Source organism: Haliotis cracherodii, unplaced genomic scaffold (genome assembly GCF_022045235.1).
Source record: "Haliotis cracherodii isolate W230 unplaced genomic scaffold, xgHalCrac1.p SCAF_12, whole genome shotgun sequence".
Taxonomy (NCBI): Eukaryota; Metazoa; Mollusca; class Gastropoda; order Lepetellida; family Haliotidae; genus Haliotis; species Haliotis cracherodii.
In genome coordinates, this window is record NW_027266267.1 from 21,577,011 (window position 1) to 21,593,876 (window position 16,866).

The 16,866-nt window shown below is 39.6% G+C and overlaps 1 protein-coding gene across 1 annotated transcript in view; it reads left to right on the top strand.

The window, feature by feature from the left end:
• Positions 1 to 335: 335 nt before the first annotated feature.
• LOC139458248 (protein turtle homolog A-like) overlaps positions 336 to 16,866 on the top strand; it is a 395,994-nt gene continuing 379,463 nt past the window's right edge. Inside the window, exon 1 of the mRNA XM_071239617.1 lies at positions 336 to 438. Coding sequence (XP_071095718.1) covers positions 381 to 438 — 58 coding nt within the window. The 5' untranslated portion in view covers positions 336 to 380. The remainder of the gene's footprint in view (positions 439 to 16,866) is intronic.

Genomic DNA, 16,866 nt, shown 5'->3' on the forward strand with positions numbered 1-16,866 from the left:
CGTCTGAGGTTCTCTCAGACTTGTATTATCAGTTGTAAGGAAAGCAGTATTTATCGATTTCTCTAGTTAGTTCCTATCATCGCCAACAGAGGGCACAAATCAACAGGTGCACGCGCGCCAAGCAACCTCTGACCTTGTCAAAGTGTTTCAGTCTTTTGTTCCCATATACGATTTGATTGGTCAGGATCTGAAGGTACGCCAGTTTTGATTGGCTGGATGAGATCAAACAGCCGCACACTGTCTACAGAGAAGGATGCATGCATTGATTCATTATATACCAGTGAATTGGCTGCAAATTCGAAGCTAGGAACTTATTAAGCATAGAAAGTGTTGTGACAATCGCATGGAGAATTCTTAGCAGTAGCGGAGTGGATACTGTCATGAATTGCGACCTGATGCCATGTGTTTTTCTAACAGGAATCGCTTTACTAATTTTTGGTAAGTAAACACGCTTTCTTTTGAGTTTCACGTAGACTTGCCGCACAAGATATGCGATGTGCAGCGAGTCACTTGGCAATTTAGATAATTATACTTGATTACATGCCTGCTTCATTCATATTGCACTGTTGACAACTCGACGGTGCAGCTATTTCTCGGTGAGTAACGGCGAATGCACTCGGAAGCTAGCGGCATAGCGCTTGTCAAACTTCACGTAACACGTGGGGGGTTTCAGTCATTTGTTTACAGTGGCTGTCAGAGTGCGGAGCGTTTGTCGGCAAACTAAAATACGGCTTTTCTTACAACTTTTGCCTCCAGTGTCCGACAAGAGATTATTTCATAGGCAATTGAGATTGCTATTTTAGTCTGAGCATTGTCTTCAGAACAATAACTGTATGATGTCTTCTGACTCAGTCAGAAACTGCACAATTACACGTTTGTCGGAGTTGGCATAGTTCCAACTGCAGCAAGTCTCTTTCTTGTGTCATTCGTGCCGGCGTGAAGATTAGTGTAGCGACGGTTTCCGCTGTGAAATAAGAAATAGATCAATTCTTCTGGAGAGATTTCTCTAGTCGTAGATCATTGGGCTCTGTCGAACTTTTGTGTTACCTGTGTCTCCAGACGTTGTGCAGGCGGGCCGCGTTAAAATGAAAATATATCGATGTATGGCTCAGATCTCTATGCACATGTTCTGTCCAATGTTTTTTTTATATATTTAAAAAAATATATATATTGTAAACTCTCTTGGCATAATAGCATTGTTTCACCTGATTCCTTTATCCAAATGATAGATTCTTGTCTCCCATGAAAACACCTTGGAAAAAAATTCCTCCTGATATGGATCTAATACTGTTTCAGTAAGTGTAATTTTAAATAATAAATTTTAAATGTCAAGTATAGCTCAACAGTAAAGTATGTGGTAAAAACTGTATAGCGTACATATCAAATTATTGAGTCCGATAATTTACATGAATTATCTTCAAAGTCTTTGCAGTCATTAATTATTAAATTTGAATAATATAACACTGTTAACAGCTACTATTCCCATTATCTTTAAGGTCATTTCAGAATAATGGTGGCCACGTGAAATGCAAAGAGTGGAAAAAAACAAGCTTCGACATTTCAAAAACAACTTTTTGTACATACTGCTTATATCATTGGTTACTTGTTTAAGTTAAACGAACCAGTATGTTTCCTTTTTACGGATTTTCAGGATCATTGGGAGACAGAATATGTAGCTTGAATGTCAGTACACACTCTTTTTACAGACTCAATCAGAATGATACAAAAAAAGTACATCTTCAGTCCATATTTGATAATATATTTGTTTACCTTTTTTGCAAAATTTTGGGTGTCAGCCTCAAGACAGTGAACTTATCTAGTCTTTGGTTTTAATCGTTAAAAGACGTCAGGTGACTTTGTTTCTCCTACATGTGAAAGAAGACAATATACTCATTAGACTGCTTCATCATTTATGATGCTATTTTCCAAATGACTGATAAGAACTTTGTATCATCAGGATGCTTTTTTGAGATTAACATAGGAATGTCTAGGAGAGATACAGAGCCGATAATTGCTGTGAGACAGAATCAGGTGGATCAGGTTGGAGGGGGATGTTTATGGGCAATGTTGGTAGTAAGGTAAATATCATCGATCGGCCGAACATTAGGCCCTAAGTGCAAAAGTAGTTCAATTACAAGCACATATGTTTTGACATTGTTTATTTCCTAATCAACTATTAGTTCGATTCCACCAAATCATTTTATTTTTATTTCTTTATCATTATTATTATTATTATTATTATTATTATTATTATTATTATTATTATTTATGCATGGATAGATTCATCCCTCTAAGGCCTCTGGAATATTTCATAAGTAGCCCAAATGTTTTTTGAGCTTCTATATGTATTGAATGTGATGATATTATGGATGCAGGTGTCTGATTTATTTTGTTCAAAAGTTGGAATTCAAAAAATTCTTTGCTCCAGACTTGGGTCCAAATATTGGCCACTGAAGAGTTCTAGATATTTCCATGGAATGTGTTTGCTAGAATGGCAGTTGTTGCATTTTCATGTAACTCATTGATAGGTATCATATCACTACAAAATGTATTGAAACGGTCAGAACACACATTGGCCTCTGTCCAGTGGAAATGAATGTTTGTTTGTTTGTTGTTAAACCCCGCACTCAGCAATATTCCCGCTATATGATGGTGGTCTCTAAATAATTGAGTCTGGACCAGAAAATTCAGAGATGGACATCATGAGCATCAATCAATGCAATTGGGATACGATGACATGCATTAACCAAGTCAGCGAGCCTGACCACCCGATCCCGTTAGTCACCTCTTACGACAAGCATTGTTGCCTTTTACGGCAAGCATGGGTTGCTGAAGACCTATTCAACCCTGGATCTTCACTGGGTAGGAGACAGGCACTTTATCATCCAAAACTAGCTCCCACAGGAGATATCGCTTGGATGAGATCAAGCGATATCTACACTGTAGATATCGCTGCAATTACATTACATCACAATGCTTTGCAGACCATTGTGACGTCACTGGTTACCATGACGTCACAATCAAATGACATCACTAATGGCTCTGCTACGGAAGCTGTTTGCAGTACTTTTTACACTGAAGACACTGCTAATTAATGTCTACAAATTGAAAAAGTTGAAAGAATGATGTTGGATGATAAATAAAATCTCACCCTTGTGTCTTTTGATATCAAATATATCAACACTCGTTGATAAAAGTGGCAAAAATCCTCGGCAAGCCTCAGAATTTTTCCACTTTTATCAACTCGTGTTGATATATTTGATATCAAAAGACACTCGGGTGAGATTCTCTATGTATTGCTATTCACAGGTATAGAAATGAATGAACCCCTGCATGTTGTAGTGTAGATACCTGCAGAGAGACATCTGCTAGTTGTACCACTGGAGTATATATATATACACAGTGTATACAGTTGTATCTGTCTGACCCTGCTGTGACATGCTGTTATACCACAGGTGTTTATTGTGACAGCATCTGTGGAATAAACACATGATAATTAGTGGTATTGTTTGTAGTGAGATAGCGTTAAAGGCTAACTTAACAGTCATTGCTTGTTTCAGTGAAGTCTTTCAGTCACCTAGGGGTTGATCCAATCTTCTTAACTACCGTATTCAACGTAATAAGCGCCCAGCTCTAATAAGCGCACACAGAGATATTTGCTAATATATTGGCACGTGAACAATCCCAATTAGCACCCCTTCAGATTGATTGATCAATGTAAACAAGACTTATTCATTCGCCTCTAATTCGCACTCCTGTGTCATATGCACCATTAATTATGGGCAGTTAAATTTTGGAAAAATATATCTGCCGTACTTAAACATTTCAGGCTGTCAGCATAAACCACGAAATTTATCATTTCAACTCTGTTTTTTTTTCACCCAAATAATATTGTAATAAATGCCCCATTTTTCTAATTTTGAGAGCGCATTGAATACGGTAAGTGCGCCTGCCATGCAAATTTGGAAAAACTTTATTTGGGAAACAAAATTAACTTTCTCATATTCAGAGGCATTTTAAGATTTTTTTGAGATTGCATTGCAAGTAATGATATAAAATAGGGATGTGCGGTTTTATCGATATACCGGTATATTGCAATACAAATTCATCACAATACGTTTTTGGCGTATCGGTTTTTCCCTCATTATTCAAACACCACCTGATAAAAATATGTATTTTACAATCGGTAATCATCGGGAACGAAAGTTGCGGACAACTTGGAACTAGAGTTACTTCCCTTGATTGTTTATCCAACATGGCGGACGCCTTTGACATTGTGCCGAACCAAAAGGGAAAATCCGAAATATGGAGACATTTTGGGTTGAAGAAACTAAAATTAGATGATAAAATAGTAGAAAATATCGCTGTGTGCAGGAAATGTAATGCATGCGTTCGCCATGCGGGTGGAACATCGAATTGAAGCTCCCATATGCGGCAACACCATCCATTATCACTTGGCTCACAGAAATCAACGAAGTCAAGCATCTATCAAGTAGGACTATCCAATGCAAACTTAAGTGACACTGACACATGTTCAAGTCCTTTGCCAACTGCATTGCCTGCACAAACCTCCATAACTCATTTGTTTTCATCAACAAACTTGATTTTGCTGGCTGTTCACCAGAGCTCCAGATAAGCTTTTGGTGTTGTGGGTATTTTAACCATGCATTTTAAAATCATTGGGTATCAGTAATTCTATCTGGGTATTCAAATTTCTGTTACCCACTAGTTTTTACACATGTGGGTAACTAAGTTAAATATTTAAAAACTCTATTCATCTAGTCCCTGCAAACTGGTGTCGTGTGGGTTCGAGAGCTTCATAAGACTCAAAAATACTACAGTACTTCCACAAGAAAGTGTGATGGCAAATGATCGTGATGTAACTGTCATCGTGGAGTTTGGCAAGGTTGACGGAATGCCAGTTTATACTTTCAAAACAAGTTACTGATTTGCTAATCAGTAATACGCAGGGTTACTTCACAATATTTTGATGATGCGCACAAGTTTTATTTTTGTAGCGTATCTGTAATCATGGTAATGTTCGTTGCGTATTTGATACGCTTGGATTTTATTTTACTGTGTATTTCTGCATTTCTGATGCGTATTTTACGCAGATACGCAGCTTGTCTGGAGCTCTGGTTCACTATCCAGAATACTAAAGAAAAACTCATTTCATTGTGATCACAGTACTGGTAGTGGTAAAACATTTGAAATTTGACCAGTTGTATCTTTTGACATTGAGTGTAATTTTTCTCACAATGTTTGATGAGAGACAATGACTGACATGGAATTTGTCATGATGTATAATTCTTATCAAATTATGTTAATGTTAATGTTTCATTGTTTTTCAAACTGTTTCAGAGAGTTAACATTATTCAAATGTGATTGAAAAAGGTTGGAGACTGTGACTGACATGTATATGCCATGATGTATAGTCTTGCCTTATTAAATCAAAACAAAGACAAAACAAATGCTTCATACTCTGTATTTGATTGTAGATAAAAATATTAGTACAATTTATCAAAATTGGTTCATAATTTTGACCAAATTGTTAACATTGCAGCTTTCATATTAATATTTGTCAAAGGGATATGAAAAAAACCTTTTCATTTGGTAGAAATTATTTCCCAATATACTGCAATAATATTGCAATATGTTTTTAAAATATTGCAATATATCGCAATACACTTTTGGTCCCAATTCCCAACCCTAATATAAAACTAAATATTAAAACCTATTTCTAATTGTCGGTCCTGTTATCAGTAAGATATAGGTAATTTCTATGAATGCATCCCATCTATAAGATCAGTTATTAGTTTTATATATTAACACGAATTGGGAAATTTTAAATTCCAATTTGGGAATTTATAATGAAAATTTGTGGCACGAATATTGGCTTCTGAGCATGTCTCGATAAATCCCTGTTGCTAGCTTGCTTCCTAAAACTGAATGGTATGCAACTCTCTCAAACTGATAAAATGTCGTAACTACAGAGAAAAAGAGTTGATTTTACACAAGGTGCTAATCCCAATGTATCTTCTTAGACCTGTACTGAAGATGGGTCTGTCATGTAGGGCTGGGACGAGTCCAAATTTACCACCCAGGTACCCGACACCCTATTACCGAGCCCTACCTGAGTTCCCACTATAGGTCTCAAGAGTTGGGAACAAAATGTCCGAATGGGAATTGTTTTACTGCAGCCCTGGCCAAAACTATTCAGATACATGTATAAAACGATCTGATTTATGCACACACTGCAGTTGATAGACGCTTTATCTTTACTCGAACATATAAAAGTCAGAACGAATGCTTGCATAGTGAGAATAAAATGTGAACATTAGCTATACTTGTAGTGTAACCATTGAGTTTTATTGTTGATGTTGTCAAACAGAATATCACGTGACTAAACACGGGTCCGGGTAGTCATGTGGGTACCCGCGTCTTACTAAGGACCGACCCAAGTACCCGAGTTACCCATTCCAGCCCTAGTGTCATGTTTTAATTAATTAATTTGATCGGTGATTGATTGGTGAACCAACAAAGTGGAGTTTTTTTAATAGTTCATTAGATGAATTGATGGGGGACAATAAAATTGAGTACACAACTATCAACACGGCTCTAAAGAAACAATTTAAACTCTGAACTAAAACACAATAGCATGATAACCCGACAAGATTTGCAATCTTCCGAAGGTAAGAGCGTCCACTAGCCTTTTTATCAAAGTCTTGTTTCCACCCTTGCCACATCAAGCCCACTTTCCTGTGCTAAATATGATTGGACTGTCGCACATATCAATAGTCCAATCGGAGAACGTTTCATAAAGTCAACATCCACGACTGGTGCACCTTCGTATGAAAGTGATTTAACGCTGCCTGTCTTTGTGGACACGAATATGTCATTTACATCTTTTAAAAACTCCGACGATTGCCTATGTTTTTTGTGTCAGGGATGAAATTGCAGATGTTTCCGTTATCTGATCGACAAGGTCATCACCTATGGTTGTCGTCATCTTTGTGAAGAAAAGAGATCTGATTGGATATCATGTTTTCATTACAAGGTGCACAACTCGTGATCTACGCAAGGTGGCGCCAGGTTCGAGCCAAAAAAGAGGCTTTGATTTGCAAGGGTAAAAACTAGGCTTTGATATAGGCTAGTGGACATGCTTGCTTTGGGAAGATGAGATTTGAAGGCCTGGTGCCTTGACTAACAGTACTTGATTTGCAAGGGTATAAACTAGGCTTTAATATAGGCTAGTGGACACGCTTGCTTTGGAAAGATGAGATTTGAAGGCCTGGTGCCTTGACTAACAGTACTTGATTTGCAAGGGTATAAACTAGGCTTTGATATAGGCTAGTGGACACGCTTGCTTTGGGAAGATGAGATTTGTAGGCCTGGTGCCTTGACTAACAGTACTTGATTTGCAAGGGTAAAAACTAGGCTTTGATATAGGCTAGTGGATACGCTTGCTTTGGGAAGATGAGATTTGAAGGCCTGGTGTCTTGACTGACAGTAGATGTGGTTAAATGCCTTTTAATTTTATGAGTTTTGTTTTTTAAAAGTGGTGCCTGTGAACATTGTCGGGGCCGGGGAGGTTTGTCATTTTCTGATGCCTCTTCTTCACCATCATTTACCTCTTCTTCTTCACCATCATTTACCTCTTCTTCACCATCATTTACCTCTTCTTCACCATCATTTACCTCTTCTTCACCATCATTTACCTCTTCTTCACCATCATTTACCTCTTCTTCCCCATCATTTACCTCTTCTTCACCATCATTTACCTCTTCTTCACCATCATTTACCTCTTCTTCACCATCATTTACCTCTTCTTACCATCATTTACCTCTTCTTACCATCATTTACCTTAAGGATACTGAGAGAAAATGCTCTTTATGTATGATGTATGTATTTTTACAAAACAAAGATCATACTTGATATCTCAACAACTCTCCACCACTAGGTCACCGAAGACAGTCCATGTCTAAGTACAGAGCCTGCTCAATTGTCTCAAACTGATATTTGTAGCACAAAAAGGTGATCTCGCTGAAAGTTAATATTTCTTTTTAATTTGTTTATCATCTTAAGACAGGAAGTATTGTAGTGGAGTTATTTGATGCTTTGTTTGTAATTGTTAAAAAATGGTAAGCACAAGATGCAGAACATCACAGAAGTGCAGTGTATATTCCCCCAAATTTCAGTCAGACAACTGGGCCCCGTTCTGCAAAGCCATCTTAGCGCTAAGGTGATCGTAACTCCCATACTTTTACACTGGCTTACGACAGTCGTAGCGCTAAGATCGCTCTGTGGAACTGGGCCCTGGACCAGCAACATTGCAAAGTTACAAGACCAGATAAAATTTTGCCAGTCCAGAATTTTCTTGGCTAACGAACAAAAGTAAGAAAAGGGTAGTAAACATAAGAATAGTATTGTGTAATGTTAGATCTCAGAAAATAACAATCAACTGGTGGATTGTGAACTTCGTAACTTGAACTCCTGACCAGCGAGCATGGAATTTTTCAAAACTGCCCGGTCTGTCAGTGAAATAGAAATCTTGGGTGGTCGGGCAGACAGGTATTTAAACACTGAGAAGTGTTAATTTTAGTACTGGGACGATAAACTGATGTATCGGTGGATCGCTATTTTTTACTTCTTGACACTAGTATCAATCACAATGTACACTAAGTAAAAAGTATCGACCCTTAACTTAAATGTATCCTTTATAAATGATGCATCAAACGCTAATTGCTAGGGAAACTGAAAATGTTAATATTTTCATCAATTACGCCATACTTACACTGCCAACTGTAAATCGTTAGTGTGCCAGATATATGGCCATCGTGTCTATTGAAAAGATGGCTTACGCACCACAGATGAGAGCACCTGTAAGTATCGTGATACGTATCGGGTCGTGAGCAAGGTATCATGATACGTATTGGTTTGCAAAGTTGGTGTATCGTCCCAGCCCTGGTTCATTTAAGCATATTTAAATCTTGGAAGGGTTTAAATTCCTTTTATTAGCTTGGCAATGTCATTAAAATCATGATGGCACTCCTGGTTCCTGTTGCCTGAAGGGCCCAGTTTAGATAATAACATATAGCAATACCGCCTACCGTATTCGACGAAATAAGCGCCTAGGGCACTCTCAAAATTAGAAATAGGGGGCTGCTATTAGAATATTATTTTCATGTAAGAAACAGAGTTGAAAGATAAATTTCGTGGTTTATGCTGAAGTGACAGCCTCAAATGTTTATATATGACAGATATATCTTTCCAGAATTTAATTGCCCACAATTAAGGGTGCATATAACACATGAGTACGTATTATACGCGAATAAATAAGTCTTTTGTCCATTGGTCAATTGGAAGGGGTCCTTTTCTGATTGTTCACTAGCCAATATATCAGCAAATATTGCCGTGGGCGCTTATTAGAGAGAGGTACTTATTAAGTCGAATACGGTAATATGTTTTAAATTCTACTAGCCCTTGGAATACCTTTAATGTGAACAAAACTGGTCTGGACCAGTAGGATGGTGCTAATGTCCATCCCTACCTAAACAGGTGATGTGCCAGTATTTGCAGGCTCTCATGGGATGTCGCAATTCACTGATGTGTCAAGGAATTGCCAATTTGCCGTGATGATGCGTTGAATGATAGGTCTACACATGTATTGATTCATATTTTTATTAAATCAGTTTTCATGATGATATTACTTTTTACATCTAATGACGGTGGGACGTCAGAGAGAATGTGATGACTGTTTGATGTGAAGGATTTTTTTATGACGCGTCTTATGTGACGATATCACTTTGTTTATACACAAAAATAAGTATAATTTGATCGGCAAGATGCAGCCATGTTTGTATTTGCATGAACATCCTGGATGAAGCTGAACACTGAGCATGGAAAACAACGTTTTGGTCTCAGAACTCGCCTGAATAATGTTGGCATATTTATGCACAGTGTTGGGGAAAAAGAATTTTCAGGGCCTTGGTGATGTTCTCGGCTGGTAATATAGAATGTTATACTCTGATTATATGGAATGTCAGTATTGTTCCTTGCCGAGAATATAGAATGTTATACACTGATGATGTGGATTGTCAGTTTGATTCCCTGCTGAGAATATAGAATGTTATACACTGATGATGTGGATTGTCAGTATTGTTCCCTGCTGAGAATATAGAATGTTATACACTGATGATGTGGAATGCCAGTATTGTTCCCTGCTGAGAGTATAGAATGTTTTACACTGATGATGTGGAATGTCAGTATTGTTCCCTGCTGAGAATAAAGAATGTTATACACTGATGATGTGGAATGTCAGTATTGTTCACTGCTGAGAATATAGAATGTTTTACACTGATGATGTGGACTATCAGTATTGTTCCCTGCTGAGAATATAGAATGTTATACACTGATTATGTGGAATGTCAGTATTGTTCCCTGCTGAGAATATAGAATAGTATACTGTGATAATGTGGAATGTCAGTATTGTTCCCTGCTGAGAATTCAGAATGTTATATTTGTTGGTTTGTTGTTTAACGCCGCACTCAGCAATATTCCAGCTATGTGACGACTCACTCACTCACTCACTCACTCACTCACTCACTCACTGGGGAACTGAAGTCCTGAACAAATACACCTCCACATTCTACTAATGTGCGTGGTGCAAGACAAACACAAACTATTTGGAGGAAATCAGTTGTGAATACAGTGCTTGTTGGGTACCTCATGGCTGGGATATATTGCAGGTTGACATCCTGGTAAAGCTAAGGGTGACAACTCTGTGTTGTCTCAGAACAGTGGGTCTACCACTGCCATGACATAGAAGAACGGAGAACACTACATTGAGGGATACACCGTATTCAACGTAACAAGCGCCCAGGGCACTCTCAAAATTAGAAATAGGGGGCTCTTATTAGAATATTATTTTGGTGAAAAAAAAGATCAATTTCGTGTTTTATGCTGACAGACTGAAATGTTTATGTACGACAGATATATTTTTCCAGAATTTAATTGCCCATAAGTAAGGGTGCATATAACACATGACTGCGTATTAGATGCAAAAAGATAAGTCTTGTGTACAGTGATCAATCAGAAGGGTGCCACTCACTCAGTAGGGCCCTTGATGCTCCTTGTTTTGCTGACACAGTAACAGGTACAATGTGTGAAGCCCATTTCTGGTGTCCCCCGCCGTTATATTGCTGGAATATTGCTAAAAGCGGCGTAAAACCATACTCACTCACTCACTCGGTAACATGCCTTTAATGTGTATGGAGAGTCTCTCCTGCTTCACCGAAGCTATCTCTCACAGAAGTGTCTCCAACTTGCATGCAGTCTCTCCATACATACCAACACCGTCTTTCAGCTTCGGCTGCATATTTGAGACAAACCTCTGAAGACCTGTAAAACACAGACAAGATCCCGTCAACCTGCGTCGTGTATGTGCAGCGTGTCCGCCTCGCCGCCCCACTGCCCCACACGGAAGCAGCCCCCAGACGGAGGAGGAAGCCGGTGTGGGATCTGCAGCTGATCAGGATACAATCGCCCTGTAATTAATGAAAGTGGCGGAATTACTTGGGTGGCATTACTATGGACAGGATGTTTTGGGATCCAAGTCGTTGAATTGTTAATCACAGAGGCTGATGTGGATTATGAGATGTGTTTGCGTGTGTTTCTCCCCGCTTGAATATTTATGTTGTGTTTGTGGGCTCGCACAGTTTCATGTTTTGTTCATGTTTTGTTCGGGTTTTATTGTCGGGGTGGCTTAGTGGTTTAAGCGTTTCATCTTCACGCCGAGCACCTGGAATTGATTCTCCACTTAGGGAAAATATTTGTGAAGCACGTTCTAGGTGTCCTGGCCAGGATGTTGCTGTGTGTGAAGCACGTTCTAGGTGTCCCTGTCAGGATGTTGCTGTGTGTGAAGCACGTTCTAGGTGTCCCTGCCAGGATGTTGCTGTGTGTGAAGCACGTTCTAGGTGTCCCTGCCAGGATGTTGCTGTGTGTGAAGCAGGTTCTAGGTGTCCCTGTCAGGATGTTGCTGTGTGTGAAGCAGGTTCTAGGTGTCCCTGCCAGGATGTTGCTGTGTGTGAAGCATGTTCTAGGTGTCCCTGTCAGGATGTTGCTGTGTGTGAAGCAGGTTCTAGATGTCCCTGCCAGGATGTTGCTGTGTGTGAAGCAGGTTCTAGGTGTCTCTGTCAGGATGTTGCTGTGTGTGAAGCTTGTTCTAGGTGTCTCTGTCAGGATGTTGCTGTGTGTGAAGCAGGTTCTAGGTGTCCCTGCCAGGATGTTGCTGTGTGTGAAGCAGGTTCTAGGTGTCCCTGCCAGGATGTTGCTGTGTGTGAAGCAGGTTCTAGGTGTCCCTGCCAGGATGTTGCTGTGTGTGAAGCAGGTTCTAGGTGTCCCTGTCAGGATGTTGCTGTCTGTGAAGCAGGTTCTAGGTGTCCCTGCCAGGATGTTGCTGTGTGTGAAGCAGCTTCTAGGTGTCCCTGCCAGGATGTTGCTGTGTGTGAAGCATGTTCTAGGTGTCCCTGCCAGGATGTTGCTGTGTGTGAAGCAGGTTCTAGGTGTCCCAGCCAGGATGTTGCTGTGTGTGAAGCAGCTTCTAGGTGTCCCTGTCAGGATGTTGCTGTGTGTGAAGCAGCTTCTAGGTGTCCCTGTCAGGATGTTGCTGTGTGTAAAGCAGGTTCTAGGTGTCCCCGTCAGGATGTTGCTGTGTGTGAAGCACGTTCTAGGTGTCCCTGCCAGGATGTTGCTGTGTGCGAAGCACATTCTAGGTGTCCCAGCCAGGATGTTGCTGTGTGTGAAGCAGGTTCTAGGTGTCCCTGTCAGGATGTTGCTGTGTGTGAAGCAGGTTCTAGGTGTCCCTGCCAGGATGTTGCTGTGTGTGAAGCAGGTTCTAGGTGTCCCAGCCAGGATGTTGCTGTGTGTGAAGCAGGTTCTAGGTGTCCCTGCCAGGATGTTGCTGTGTGTGAAGCAGCTTCTAGGTGTCCCTGTCAGGATGTTCTGTGTGTGAAGCAGCTTCTAGGTTTCCCTGCCAGGATGTTGCTGTGTGTGAAGCAGCTTCTAGGTTTCCCTGCCAGGATGTTGCTGTGTGTGAAGCATGTTCTAGGTGTCCCAGCCAGGATGTTGCTGTGTGTGAAGCATGTTCCAGGTGTCCCAGCCAGGATGTTGCTGTGTGTGAAGCAGCTTCTAGGTGTCCCTGTCAGGATGTTGCTGTGTGTGAAGCAGGTTCTAGGTGTCCCTGTCAGGATGTTGCTGTGTGTGTGCTCAGGTGTGAATTTATTAATATCACAATAATATAATCACATGTGCAGCGGTGGTGCTGGTAGTGATGACAACCCTGTGTGGCGATGATATCAGCTATTCTAATTCTGTGTTAGGCACCCTTCATTTAACAGTGAATGGCAACAAGTCAAAACTTCTTGACTACAGTTATTCTAAGGGGCAAGGGTGGCCCAGTCGTCTAAGGCGCCACGAATAGCTGTGCAGAGTTGCGTACCTTGGACACGCCAGAAACCTATGGTTGTAGGTTCGAATCCCGGTTCCCCCGATTATGTTTCTAGGTTTGTCAGCACCATACCCCCGCTCGTGGGTTTCACCGAAGTGGTAAACGTCTGAGACCTGCATCACTTGGGGCTTTCCTCCCACATTAAGCTGACACTCCGTGATATAACTGGAATAATGTTAAAAGCGGCGTTAAACCCAACTCGTTCACTCGGATTTTCTATCGCCAGACTTTGGTATTTAAAACTTGGCACATGTCCTATGAAGTACATACTTTTATATTGTGACTTGATAATAATGTTGTTGTCTTAATGGGTGAAATATTAAGCCTCTCGATATTTTCCTCGTTTGGAATTTGGTGTCACGTGAAAATGTGAAACAAATCTGGCAATTAAAATCAGGCTTAAAAATAAAAAATAAAAAACTTCATCGTGATATAACAATTTAACTGATTATATTATATTGGTGATACTGTGTTGAACTATTGCTGTATCAGCAGTAATAATGAATTATATAGGAGCATTGAAAAACATTGCCTGGTTCTAACTCAATACAATCACTGGGCCATGACCAATGATAAACAGATCGGTAACAGCACAATGGCTGATGTTCAATTTATCTTCCACTATGATGTGCTGTCGTATTCAATAATTAAGTAATGGTGACAAGAATAATAAATTATGCACTGGCAGCACTCATGCGTTACAACATTGTGGCCATTTCAACCTGAAAATTATTCTGGTTTTTAAATAAGATTTTTTTTCTATTGCTTTTGTTTGAATCGAATCTATGAACATCATTAAATGTTATAATAGAATTGGAGATATTTCAGTAATAATTTATCAGTATAGAATTTGTTGTTGCATGAACTGTGCAGATTGTTGATGTGAAATGCTGAGATTAGTGCCAATAACTCGATGGGAGATTTTGTCATCACCTTCCCAAATTTCAACATTTTACGTGTTTGATATCGCTTTATGTTAATTACCCTTATCTGTGTTTCCATCTATGTCCCTGGGGATGTTGGCTAGCCCAGTGGTTCAAGCCTTGCTTGGGATGCTGTAGACCCAATTTTGATTCCCCAATGGGTACTATGATGGATGAAATCAATCCTGACTGCGGATAGTTGCTTATTAGGTCAATCCCTAGTTTCTCTGATCCATGCTGGTTTGATCCCCGGCCGCGTCATACCAAAAGACGTTAAAAGATGGTACATGTTGTTACCCTGTCTGGCGCTCGGCATTAAGGGGCTAAAACAAGGACTGGTCGGCTCGGAGTCAGTATACTGTGTCTGAGTGGGGTATTGATGTTAAACTGCGGCATGGTATCTCAGTGAGCTAGCACTATAAATCGGCATCAGTCTGGACTAGTACAAACAGCAACACACACATGTGCATGCACGTCGCTATATAAGTGCAATAATATTGGACGCGACGTTAAGCCCCATTTCACCTCACCTCTGTTCATACTGGATTTTCAATGGACCGGCATCATTTTGCTGGAATATTTCTGATTGTGACCCAAAACAAACGAAAACAAACTGATAGGAATAATGGCATCTGGTTTTTTTTCTGCTGTTGTACCGAAGTCAATTTAACGAACCCGAAATCTTGAAGTGTTGACCCCTTGAATTTGCTTCGTTTTGAAGAGTGAAAAGCGATACGCCAGGTTTCTTCTTTCATGAAGGAAATTGTCTGTTCATCTATCGGCAACGGCAGCAACAGCAGCAGCAGCTGAAGCAGACCTCATTAGTATCTGGGTTAGTACTGCAGGGTCGGGTCGACCAGAGAAGCCGACCGACCACTCGATAGATTGGTTGATTGTGGCCAAGTCATTGATGGGATTACCCATGATAAGTGGACATTTTGTTGATGAAATAGTTTCATCATAAGACTGTTCACATATACTGCATAAACATGAAATTTGTAGGTAAACGAATGTAGATAATATTCTGTATGACAAATATGCTGATGTATGAAATGATTGAATGAAATTTGATAATTATGTTGTGATAAACTGATCAGATAGGGTGTAACAGATATCAATAATTATATTAATTATGAACATATAAAGATGATAATCTTGATATTCTACAGGATAAATATGCTCACTTGGGAAGATATTGAAAAATAATAGATAATTATACTCCGAGACACTGATCAGATAAAGTGTAAGAGAAATATAATAAATATCTAAACATATATAGATATGATAAAATTATTTATTTTCCATATGAAAAATGGAAATAATTCATAGAATTGTTGGTGAACAAATGAAATATCACAACAACCCTGCTGGTTCCTCTAACACTGTCAACATTGGGTGGGGCGGGGTGGAGGGGGGGATGAATTATTTTGGGATATTTTCATGAAATTGTGTGCTATGTCCATGATGCCTTCACTACAAAAAAATCACTGGATTATCTGGTCCAGACTCAATCATTTAAAGACCGCCGTCATGTAGCTGGAATATTTCTGAGTGCGGTGTTATACAAGAAACAAACAAACAAAATGTTTTCCCCAAAATATTTATGATCCCTAATTTCGTTGTTGTTGTATAGTAATGCATAACTGACAACCTCCTTTCGTATATCTATGCAGAATCAGGGCAAATATGCCTCAGTGCAGGGCCCTAGATGGGTATATGAATAACTTGTCACATTTCCATTGTTTGATTATAACAGGTGTTTCAAAAACAGCTTCTTGTGTGCGTTTTAGGAAGCTCGAAAACATATAAATATATCATTATGAGAATTGATTTTTCCATGTGTGTGTGTGTGTGTGTGTGTGTGTGTGTGTGTGTGTGTGTTACACTGGTAAATTTCTTCAAAGCTATCAGAGAAATGTTTTTGTGTCTTACTGTGGGAGTTATTTGATGGCGAAACGAGGGCCAAGTTCATGTGACAGAACTGCCATGCTGGTTGTCTATTCTGATTCAGTATTCAGTATTCAGTATTCAGTGAGGGTTATTGTTACATCAATAGTCTGTGTGTCATACTAACCTTCAAATGCTTATCTGGACACGTTTAGTCACAAGAGACATTAGCATTACTTCATAACTGTCAGGGTAGAGAATAATCAGGGCCGGATCGCCCTTTGATGCAGAGACCCACTTGCGATCATCATTATCAATCCTCAATCCTCGTCATCATCACCGTCATCATCATCACCATCATCATCATTACCGTCATCATCATCATCATCATCATCATCAACAACAACATCAATCATCATCATCGTCATCATCATGATCATCATCGTCGTCGTCATCATCATCAACCATCAATCATCATCATCATCATTATTGATAGTTTTAATTAGTTTTCTTGACAACTAGTTATATATGTGATGAATGTTAGAGGGT